The sequence below is a fragment of the Lemur catta genome, chromosome 8, assembly GCF_020740605.2.
Source record: "Lemur catta isolate mLemCat1 chromosome 8, mLemCat1.pri, whole genome shotgun sequence".
Taxonomy (NCBI): domain Eukaryota; kingdom Metazoa; phylum Chordata; class Mammalia; order Primates; family Lemuridae; genus Lemur; species Lemur catta.
In genome coordinates, this window is record NC_059135.1 from 23,528,131 (window position 1) to 23,540,810 (window position 12,680).

The 12,680-nt window shown below is 33.6% G+C and overlaps 2 protein-coding genes across 2 annotated transcripts in view; one reads left to right on the plus strand and one right to left on the minus strand.

Annotated features, from left to right (window-relative positions):
• The window catches only part of CPS1 (carbamoyl-phosphate synthase 1), a 116,341-nt gene that overhangs the window by 48,090 nt on the left and 55,571 nt on the right, over positions 1-12,680 (minus strand). The window contains exon 21 of the mRNA XM_045559790.1: positions 9,898-10,016. Coding sequence (XP_045415746.1) covers positions 9,898-10,016 — 119 coding nt within the window. The remainder of the gene's footprint in view (positions 1-9,897; positions 10,017-12,680) is intronic.
• On the plus strand, positions 5,538-5,935 carry LOC123643911 (60S ribosomal protein L36a-like). Its single transcript, XM_045559791.1, has one exon. The coding sequence runs from the start codon at positions 5,567-5,569 to the stop codon at positions 5,882-5,884; it is 318 nt and encodes a 105-aa protein (XP_045415747.1). The 5' UTR covers positions 5,538-5,566; the 3' UTR covers positions 5,885-5,935.

Genomic DNA, 12,680 nt, shown 5'->3' on the forward strand with positions numbered 1-12,680 from the left:
GAGGAGGAAGTGATCTCCAGCTGTCTGATTTAAAAGTCATATCTCTAAAAAGAAGCTTTAGAAAAGGGTTAGTGACTAAAACCAAAAGCAGAAGCCCTGGGCTGGATTGCTTGCTTTCCTCTCACTGGTGTGACATGAAGTATGACACACACCTCGTGTGACTCAGTTTCACCATCCACAAAAATAGAATAGTGATATGTTTCACCTGTATTATAATAGAAATGCACTTTAGGGTCGCCAGAGAAATATAGTAGATCTCTGTATTATAAATACTCTTAAGTATATATTTTTTGCCTTAACCTTCTTTGCTGGTTAATGAAATCATATATTTCACTAGAATTGTAAATATTTATGAATACTTCTCACAAAAACTTTTCAAAAATGCACAAATTTGAAAACATGGATAATTTTTTAAATCAACAGTATAAAAATGCCGGCTAGTTCTCAATAGGCAATAGAGATTTCACAATGTACCTATAAATATTGTAATGCCTACCTGTATATAATCTCTGACAATACAAAACAATTAGATAAATTCCCTATTATTAAAAACGTTTATTCAGAGCCTTCCTAGCTAATTAGTAAATACATAACCACCTAAATAGGTTAAAACCTAGAGATGCTGATTTACAATGTTTTCCAACACAGTTTGTTTATTGAACCATATATTTTCCAATTAATAATTTTGTGGGTTGCTTTGAACAACCAGGAATCATAACGCATTTTCCTCTACTACAATTCCACCTCCTTTGCCATGACTGAGAAATTCTGATTTTCACTTTCTACCAAGAACGCTTCCTTCTTTATTTAATTGGTATATTATCATACAAATATTGGTGAGTGTTTATGACAGGTACTGTATGCCAACTCCCAAGAAAAGATATGATAAATAAAGAATTGGAATCCATATGTATCTGTTTCAGAATTGATGTTATACCTTAGAATAGTGAGTTCTATTCTGCACTCATACAAATTAACAAAAGTTCTTACTAGAAAGGCCTATAATAAAGGTATATTAAGACATTATGATATTTGGTATTTGCCTTAATGAAATATATGTTAATTGGGGGATAACACTAGCATATATATAATAATTACAGAGCAATGACATGAAACTATGTGGTTCCAACTATTATATACAATGAATAAATAGGTGGATAATATCCACCTTAATTCCTTTTCTTAGACTATCTTATTCTTTATAGTAAGATTCTCACTTTTATGAAAAATAACAAATATGATAAAAGCAAACAGAATTTGTCATTTCCTGGGTATAATTCATACCTTTATCTACTTCTTTCTCACTATATATTTGGCCCTTATATTCCAGCTTCCACACCCACCTCCTCAACATCAAATGTGGTAGACTTATTCAATCTTCTCCCTCTCTTTTCTCCCTAAACCATGTGATACTGTTGAAAATGTCTTACTATTTTATTATTATTTCTAAAATTCTCTCTTCCTTTGGCTCCCGTGACAGTGGGATATATTGAAGGAAAGAATGCTGTCTTTGGACTCACAGTCCTGAATTCAAATTCTGGCTCCAACATTACTACCTGTGAAACTTTGCAGCATTTACTTAACCAGTCTAAGTCATCATTTCTTTGGTATAATATGGGATAGGGATACATACTCTGTAGGAACACTTACATTGAGACCTATATGAGATAACATGTGCAAAAGTCTCAGAACTTTTGCTTTTAACCTCCATTAAACTTTCATGGATTCATGTTTCTGCATTTTAAATGTCTGTTATTGCATCCTGCCTATGTATAACTATTTGTATAGATTATAAACTCATTGACAGCAGGTTAAAGACTAACAATAATTCATCAACAAATGACGCTGGAACTAGTATAATGCCTTGCACAATGTAGGTACCTAATAAATATTAATGACCAAATAGATGAACAAATACCACTTGATCTAATAACAGCTCCCGATAAGGAAAAATGTCATCAAGTAAATATATAACCCATCATGCTGAGATCAGAGATGTTGACATATGCATAATCTATTAATTATTGGCCATCAATAGAATATGCACACATTCTGAGTATATGTTAAGTATACTTTAAATCAACTTAAACTTTTTGGAACTATCAAACATAAAAATTAATATACAGAAATATATAACATGCATTTTATGAATAACCTGAATATCACTATGAAAACCTTTTAAGCAAAACATTTATCTTGCCCATGCTAGAATCATAAGCACTCCCTCACACTTTCAAAAATGCACGATTATTTGTCAAAAATATGAAAATACTATTTAAATAATAAATTAAATGAGTGTTCTCAGATGAGTAAATATTTGATGTAAAATTTTATATTGTATCTAATTCAATAAATCATTAGTTAAAAAAATAATGAAGTGTTATCAAATCTATGATATCACCTAAAATATTCTATCATATGGAACATAAAAGAAAATTAAAAATAAAATGTATTCTTGGCATTAGTTCACTGAGGCATGGAATTTCCCATGCTTTAATACCCTCATCTACAGAGAAAAAAATTAGTTTATATATGTCCCAACTTTTAGTATTTTTGAAGAGGTTTACTATATAAGTGGCTTAGAGTATGAAGATTAAAACCATAGAATGGCAATATATAATAACTGGTCAAATTGTTTTCCTCTAAAATTAGTTATTTCACACATAGTATATTATATATTCAGCTAGCTGCATGGCTGGCCAGTAAAATAGGGAGTATTTTTTTTTAACTAGGGCAAAACTGAGACTTAGAAATATAGTGTGAGTTGTAATAATAGGAGAGGATATGACTACTTTCTGCAAACCAAATCAGTGGGTTCCATAATGTGTCCAACCAGCTCCATTCCCATTTCTATACCCAAAATAATAAATGGTTTCACAAACATATATCAGAGTGAAGTATCATAAAAATTATAACAGGTGATTATGTTTTAGAGTTATATTTTCCCTAAATTACTTCTGTATTTAATATTTTAAAACTGAACTTGTTAATTTTTTTCTACCAGAAAGTATAAATTATCAACAGAAAGTAAAGTCCTGACCCTTCTCTTTCTTATATCTAACAACTCTTAGGTGACACTTTTCCCCCAGAAACTTCAATCAAATATAAGCACAAAATGTGCTTGTCTGATTTTGCCATGCCTCGTGAGCAAGTTAAATAAAAAGTCAATAGACACTAGCATGTGTAGGAGAGGACATTCAAAGGGAGTGTTCCAGCTAAGGTGACACCTGCATTATTACATCTGCCAGAAGTTTGTGGCTGCAGGGAAATGGCCAACTTTACTGAGCTCAATTTAGCACTTGAATGCCCAAGTGGAACTCACCAGGCTTGTCCTAGATAGGTTTCCTAAGCAATAGGCACAACTATGATTTTTCAGCACTCACCAACGGACATAGTTTATCACATTGAACATAGTGATGTTCAGATGCATATTGGGCCCTTCAAAAGTGCACTTTACTCTTTTTTTACTACAATGACCATAGCAGTAAGGAGCAGTGAAAGGGGAAGAGAATATTAATTATCAGAATTAGAATAGCAAAAAAAAAAAAAAAAACATGAAGCCTATTCAATATAGGAAAAAAGCAATTGCTGGATAATTTGTACATAAACCCATAGTAAATTAAGTTTATGTCAACAATTAATGGAGAACTCTAAATCTTATAACATATAAATTGTCTCACAATGGTTATATACCCTATTTTGAACATCTAAAATGAATGAAAACAGATTCTTTTTAAGCAGTCATCTACAACGTTGCTAACATAAATAGCAGCATTGTACATAAAAACCAGAGAGAAAAATGGACCATTCCAGGAAAATTGCCCAAAATGAATGGAATGCAAAAGAATAAGCAATCATCATAAATGGCGGAAAACCTTCCATTTGGTGATTTAACATGGTATAGCACAAGCAGTGGCTGGCTGTCTTCTTAAAGCTAATTACTTGAAGGGAGGCTTCAAAACTTAATTCGACTTAGTTTTACCCAGCAAAAGAGTAAAATTATACAATTTAGGCAGGTATAATAAAATCCTGGAGCTGGATATGTCAGTCAGAAATAGCTAAAGAACCCCAAAACCAAAACAAGGAAATAAAAAAATTAAAAAGAGTTACAGGCAGAGGATAAGCAGATGCTAGAAACTGGTAATTAGTACTCTCACATTTTTTTCTTGCCTGTTCATTATTCCTTTTTTAAAAAAAAGTATCAGGATTGTCTTTCAATCTAAAATTGCTAATCTAAATTGATATTATAAATAAAAATGGTTAAGGTGTAAAGTCCTGAAATACTTCCGGCTCGCAAACAAGCAATATTATTGTTGAATTTCTTCCTTACTTAAGCAATAGAAGTTCAACTGAAGGATCCTTGTATCTGCATTTGTCTATTAATTACTAATATAATTGAAACCTTTGTCATATGTGCTAGTTCTACAGTGATAGGACTGTCACCCTTTTATTGGCTACTGTTATTATACTGAAGGTGTCTATTATATGTAGTCTTATTTCTTTAACATGTTACCTAATTCATCTTTCCACACTCCTAAACAAATACGTTTGCGTGTGTGAATATATACATGTTTATGTGTTTATGTTTATATCTATACACACACACATATATATACAAACATATATATGTACACACTTGAATACTTACATATGAAATATAAGGAGTTAAATATCAAATATCCTAGGCTCTGAAGTGCTGTTTAGGTTCGACTTCAATTCTGCTATTTATTAGTATGTGATGTGGAGGAAGCTGCTGAATGTCTCAGTGCCTCAGTTTGCTATCAACACAATTAGGATAATTACTGACTTCTTAATGTTGTGCTAAAGACTAACTGAAATGATGTCCTTAGAATAGTGCCTGATCTGTAGTCCCATTTGGTGATTATCTTACACTTCAAAAGCATTCAAAATTATTGAATTGAATCAAAATTCAAGTTTCTGTAGTAACAGACAAGAGTTCTAAATCCATTCTTTTTTTTTACCATAGGGAATCAGCTAAATCAGAACCTAGTTAATGAAGACATTTGACATATTTATTTGATTTATGGTACTTGCACTTCCTCTCTCTCTCCAGGCCATATACTTTTGCATGATCAAAACTGAATTTATGTACTAATGGAGAAAAGGCCTATAGGTAAGTGATTTTTAATAGATCAGAATAAATATATTTCTCTTTTAGTGAGTATTTAGGAAAATGCTATGCAAGAGGAACATAACATGTGAAACAGTCAGTGTTGGTAGACTAAATGAGTGTGTGAAAAATACACAGACTAAAGTCTGGATAGCTCAACAGTGAAGGCCAATGGATAGAAAGTATGCACGTGTTATGATTCTGCTAAAATTTTGGACAGAATTAACCTTTCTCAAATTCCTTGCAGGGTGATGGCAATGTGAAGTTAATAGATTTTGGGACCATTAAACATCTAAATTCCAAATCAAATGCATAACAAGCATTAGAATCCTACATGATATAACCCACATCACATTGAGTAACAAGAAACTGCTCAAACCCTAAAGAAATCCACTATATAGCTCTTCCTTTCTTGCCGATTGCGCGCACGCAAACATGGTGAACGTTCCTAAAACCCGCCGGACTTTCTGTAAGAAATGTGGCAAGCACCAACCCCACAAGGTGACACAGTACAAGAAGGGCAAGGATTCTCTGTATGCCCAGGGAAAGCGGCGTTATGATAGGAAGCAGAGTGGCTATGGTGGGCAGACTAAGCCGATTTTCCGGAAAAAGGCTAAAACTACAAAGAAGATTGTGCTGAGGCTTGAGTGTGTCGAGCCCAACTGCAGATCTAAGAGAATGCTGGCTATTAAGAGATGCAAGCATTTCGAACTGGGAGGAGATAAGAGAAAGGGCCAAGTGATCCAGTTCTAAGCATCTTTTGTTTTATCATGAAGACAATAAAATCTTGAGGTTATGTTACTTCATTTGGTTACCGTTGGTCTTTTGGGAGGGAATAAACTAGAGCCATCAATAAAATTACCCTTGCGGGAAAAAAAAAAAAAAAAGAAATCCACTATAAATATGTTATCACCCTAGATCAATGAATGCCATTATACCAGCTTATAAATTTGGGGAACTGCCTGGAATGGTCAACTTCCCTAGCATGTCCTTGGGCTGCTATAAACCATTTAAGAGAAAAAGGAGAAAGTCAGTGAACTCAAATAGGAAAGGGAAAATTTTTTTGCTGAAGCTGTCTAAATAATGGTTATCACCTAAGTTGGTAAGAATGGCTATTGCTTCAGAAGTCTTGCGAGGGTTGCCATTGCTATGTTCATGTATTGAAGAATGAAAATTGAGTTCTAATGGGGGCAGGCACCCAGAGCCAACATGCTGAGTCAATTATTCCAACACCTGTTCACCTTGTCTCATCATCCTCAAGTAGGCTGGGCTTTCATACATCATCCTCAGCATGACACATATTTATCTCCACCCTTCAAGGAAGGGGATTTCTCACTATAATTTCCACTTTCTTGTAGGCATGGAAAACTCATCAGTTATTTCCATATGCCTATCTTGTTACAACCATTGTTTTGTTTCCTCCCTCCCAATCTGTGGACATTCTTATATATATATCAAATATGTGGGTACATTCCATTTGGGAGTAAAATTCTGAACTTCATTTCAGATGACTATATGTAAACACAAGACACAGACTGGCTATCAATTTGAGTGATATTCTCATCCTCTGCTAGTGAAGGTGTTTATAGGATTTCAGAAGAACTTTAGCTTGATTAACAACTATAGGGTAGGAATATGGTTCATTAGCATAATAGAGTGCTATTGATCGTTTAATAAGAATAGCATTTGTTTCATAGCTATCATTGCTTCCTTTTTAAAAAACATAGGTCTGTTATTAAAATAAACAATGATGCATCATAAAAAAATTGAGAAATGACACATTTCAAAATACATAAGCAAATACAAATTGTGACTCTGAAGATGAGTCTTTAAATGCATATATCTAAAATCATGAAGTAACCTTTATTATAACAAGTAGTATTTTGATTTTTAGTAGAAAAGAGGGAAAAATCTTCATGGGCACTCACCATGTGCTAGATGTCCTTTATACTTATATCATTTAAACTTCACAACAAAACAATGAAGTAGGCATTACGAGGAAGAACATGAAGCTAGAGAAGTGAGGGAGGTAACGTGCCCCTGCTTCACCGTACATTCCAATTTCTCTGGCTCCCAATGCACAAGGAAGGAACCAGATGAAACGTACCCCACGTCTAGCACTCTGTACTTTATCTCTCTTTAAAGTTTCTTTTCTTCTCCCAAGTGAGATCCCATTGCCTATATTCCCAGATATCTATATGACACGTGCAAAGGGAGTGGGTATGTTGGCACCAGAGATATGTTGAGATAGGAGAATTTTGGGGTCTTTTCAACTCACACCAAATAAATAGCTACCTCCTGGTCCTACATCTAAAGCCAGCCTTTCTAATGCAGGAGTAGTTGAGATCTTCAAACAATGTGAACCACAAATACATGCAAATGAAAAAGAACAACTGATCTCAACCCTTCTCCAAACCAGCAATACTTAAGTCAGCTATGCAATGCCAGCCGTTAATGGGGAGATACTATTACTGCTGGAGCAGGACATACCTTGATAACTAAGCCTGCACAGATACTTAGAGGCTGAGAAAAAGCAGAGGACTTTATGATACAGACTAATGGTGAGGATAATCAAAATAGAACAAGGAAGCTCAAGGTCTACACATTTTTATTCCACCAGCTTTGATATCCTTTCAACTTCAGATCCCTATGTGCCATAGAATGATTGAGACAGGAAGCTTCAGTGGTCATCCATTTTTGTTATTTATCTAACACCCCTAAATAGCAATAATTATCAAATTGTTATGTGTACATCAATGACACTCCAAAAAGAAATGAAGTAAACAGTAAAGTAAAACTCAGATAATGAGTTCAGGGTTTAGGTTTACTATTGCTATAGATCATCTGCTGAGTTCTACTCCAGGTTTACTTTAGCTTTTGCTATACAATAGGCACTTTAACATCCCTGTATCAAAACAAACTTATACATAAGATAGATAATTATAAATATAATTTTGAAAATCTTTTAAATTATTAAAAGCCTTATATAAAGTTTTTAGTGTAGATCATTATGAATAGAAAGTATTTTACAAATATATTTATGCCAGAAAATGGAGACCAAAAACATCATATTATCAACATATAAATGCAACAGAATGTACAAGTTAGAAAGATACTATAAGTGATCTGTAAGAGTGCATCTAGTTTTAATCCTTCAAGGACCTTTTTCACTATCAATATACCCTTATTTATGCTTAGTTAGAATCTCAACCTGCCTTCTGGTTGTAACAAGAACTATTCAATTAAAACATTGAATTTGTCCAAAAATCAGAATGTATATCAAGTGGAAATTTAAATCACAATAACATCTGCTATTTTCCACCCTAGGTCTTTTCCACTGCTACGTTTGGCATACTGCAAGTTTCTAGCACCCTCATGTGGTTTAATTGGAGTGGTTTCATAGGCATTTGAAATCAGTTGCCTGAAACTGAAAGCAGTAGAACAGACTATAATTCAACATGGAAGCTCTGCTGGCATCATAAAGCAAGAAAGGAAAATTTAAGTCAGCAAAATTTTAAGATGAATGTATAGGCTCAATTCCTAGCTTATTTGCTATCTACTGTTCATTTTATGTGATCACAGAAAGGATGATTTACAAGCAACTATAGCTAGTTTCATCTTTGTCAGAAAGAAATCCCCAATTTTCAAAAGAAAGCATTTGATATGGGAAATTATTAAATAGATGAAAAATAACCTTATTTTGTTCAAAACGAGAGCAAGGTTTTTATTGCCCAGCTTGTACATATGTTGATTAGACAAACACAACAACCCAATTATATGTTCCATTTGCTAAATAGTTTAGTAACCCTGGCTTTGAGATCTTCCATTGTCTTTATCAACATTTTAAGTGGTTAAAATTCGCACATTTTCTCAAGTCATTTGAGAACAATTTACACAAAATTTTTTTCCTCTCTAAACATATCCCTAGGCATGTAGATGAGACTTCTTTCTAACAGTAGTATATTTCAGAGCTCTCCTGGAGGGAAGAAGCTAAAGAGGGCTATATTGTCTTCCTTAATTTGGTAATAAATGTTCCTCTTATCAAAGATACATGTTTAAAACCTAGCCATGATTTCATAAGCCTAAGGTGCCCCAGCAAACTGTCTTCCCATTAAAAATTTAAAAAGTAGATTTTTAAAGCACGGCATTATAAGAATATTTTCAACATGAAATGAAATTTAAAAATAATTGGCCATGAAGGAGATAAAAATGTAAATTAGCAAGAGGTAAAGAGTCTATTAACAGAAACTTGAATGTAGCTTATTTGTATGCTAAACTGGAAGTCCCAATGTTGGATAAGGAATGCATTTTCTTATCAATATATAGCAATGTATAGGTTGATATTAAAAGGAAAAATAGACTTTAGAACTTAGAAGAAAATTTATAGAAAACAGGAATACTATTCATTTAATTAATGATTAATAAAATTTAAGTCTAGGTAATATTTGGTAATTAAATAACACATGCATTCATAAATGTGTTACAAATATATACCAATTTTGTAAATTCAAAAGACCTAATAAAATCATCACTGTATTTGATGGCAAGAGTAGGAGTATATAATAATTTAAAAAATTAATAGATACCTTCTAACAGGTAAACATCTAAAAAACTGTCATTTGTCTTCTGGCTATGGCTATTGTTTTCCAACATTGTTACTATTTACGTCACTGAAGTAGAATTTTAGCCAAATGCTTAAAGATAAGACGACTATTCAAAAATTGCACAGAAAATACCTGTAGTGAATCAGAGCAAGACTGCCTTACCTGTTGAGCTCTTTCAGTGTCTTTTCCATGTTTAAAATGTCACGCATCTTATACAAAAACCACTTGTCAATGTATGTGAGCTTCTCAACCTCATCAAGGGACATGTTGTCTTCCAAAGCCTGCCAAAAGAAGAGACTTTCTTTGGCAAACATTTTATATATGTCATATTTGGTTGAAAACATATACCTCTGAATTATTTTGGGACTGGTGTCTATAAACTGAAATATGAAACATGAAACTGACATTATCGACAGTCCTTCCAATAAACCTAAAGACGAGGCCAACTACATCCACAAATGGCACACAGAAGAGGCACTTGCCTTGCGTTATCAGAGTGGTGTGTGCTCAGAAAAATACCCCTAACAGGTTCTATCCCCCTCCTCTTATTTGACCATGTTACCAATTATATCTTATATTTGATACATCTCTTTGGAATGAAAGAGAAACTTGAAACTACAATTAAGACAAAGTGGTAAGAAAATCTAGAATCTATATAATGATCATTGAGCTTATATTTTTTATAGTTACCCTTTAGTAAACAGCATATTTTTATCACCCACTCCACATTCACACAAACATACAATAGTTGGTGAGAATTTATGGGTCAAATCTGGCTTGGTGTTATTTCTCTAGAATATTTGCCCACAGAGGACTTTCAACAGAAAATTATTTTGAATCAGTTACTATGACTTTTGTGCTAGGGCAGGCATTTAAAAAAATCCTAATGTATTCCAAAGCAATGTAGTAATAACTTCTGTTCTGATAGGCAGCTCAGGCTTTTCCTCAAGCTAACTTTAGCAATTTCTCAAAAATAAAATTACAACTATGGGTCATTGAGCTGAGTAGACAATGCAACTGAAAGAAGAGATAAATTCTCAAGACCGAAAGGTTCATACTCAAAAGATGTCAATTCTTATTCTTTTATATATGTATATAGATATATATGTGTGTGCATATAGATATAGCCAGTGAGAAATAATAATCAGATAATATTCCAAAACAACATATAATATTTTAGAATGACACACTATATTTTTAAACTCCCTTATGAAATATATGTAACTACTAACTCTGCTGTTATATTTCAACCCAGGGAGCTTAGTTTTCTTAAAGCTTTTTCTTATTTCTAGTATCAAGGAGACCATGATTATAAGTGTTAAGATGTATCATGGCTCATAATTTTGTTGACTAGAATAAGATGACATTTAATGGAAATACTCAAAGCCATGTTCATTTTCTAAGTCTATTTATGTTTCTTTTGTTTAATTTTCCCTGTAATTACAGTCAGGTTCCTAAGGACTTAATATTCTACCTTATTTTCCAAGTGATTAAAGGCACAATTAGCTATCAGCCATCAACACTGTGAGGTGGATAGAACCTGAAGCTACTGATACTTTGGCAGATCAAAGGAGGTTTTCACACAAGCACACACAGTGAAGGAGGGCCTGGAATTCTGTAGTCATTTCACAGTGAGGAAGGACAACTACGGTGACATCCACAGTTTCTAACAGAAAGCATGATCCTGCCAGTTTTAAGACTTCATCACCAAGCACTGCAGCTGTAATGAAGTCTATAATGACCCCAAACAAGTTTGAGGTTACTTTAATGTTCCCAAAATAAAATATAATGCCTGCATTCTCCCCAAATCAAAAGAGGTGATGATCCAGTCATTCTGAAATAAGACTACTGCAAAAATCAGACCTTAGAGCAAGTTGCCCTTTTCTAAGAATCATGAAAGCAAGCAAAGATTTACACACTCCATTCTTTTTCCCCTTCAGCCCTTCACGGTCTTTACACTCTTTGTCAAAATCACCAAGTTCCTGGTTGCTGTGGATATGAACAGTAATGATGACCTCTAACAAACAGAAATCAGTTCCTTCTCCAGCACTCCAGCAGACGATAATTTATACCTCAGCCCCTGTGCTTCTTGCTGGTACACAGGGTACTCTGTGTAAGAAAGAACCTCCACACGTTTTTCCTGAATTCTCATCCTTTATAAGTCTTTTAGAAAAGAATGAGAGATTTCCTTGAGTTTCCAGCCTAGCTGGGAACTTGGAAATGCTTCCCTTTTTTATCTGCTTCAAAGTGGCAGAAACATGATTGCTAGACTTAAGGGGAAAATCCATTTACTGTCCTTTGCCTGAGAAAAAAAATTGATATATATATATATGTATACATATATATGTATGTGTCTATGTATATATGTACACATATATGTGTGTATACATATGTACACACATATGAATGTCACAGATTGATTTTTAAATAAAAGATTGAAATAGGAACAGTAAATAAATAAGGTGAAATGGCTTTCTAAAATAACCTCTTATCACTGTTATACCCCCACCACCACCATGGAAAAATGTTAATTACCATGAAACTCAACATTGAAAAACATCCATCAAGAGATAATAATATCTGCCAAAATTTCAATGGGAGTTAAATACTTTGCATTTAGAAACCACAAGATTCAATAAAGGAAATACCCTTCCTCTCCTTCCTCTCTCTTCAGGACTCTCAATATATGGACATAAGAGTTGCAGTGAGTTCCAAATCACTAACAACATTTTTGTGTTGCAACACAGATAAATTACAAAGACAGATTCTCTATTTAAAGAGAAAATTCTTATTTTCATCAACTCATCCCACACACACACTCACACACAGACATAAAATGGTCAGAGGGGCTTTGTAGACCCAGTGTGGTTTGATACTATTGGAGGATTAATGCCTGTGCTTCCTTAAATGTCAAAAAGCCATTCGGGGATTTCTGACCAGACAGA

What these genes read in the sequence shown, in the direction of transcription:
- LOC123643911 (XM_045559791.1), top strand. Translation starts at nt 5,567, where the DNA reads ATGGTGAACGTTCCTAAAACCCGCCGGACTTTCTGTAAGAAATGTGGC.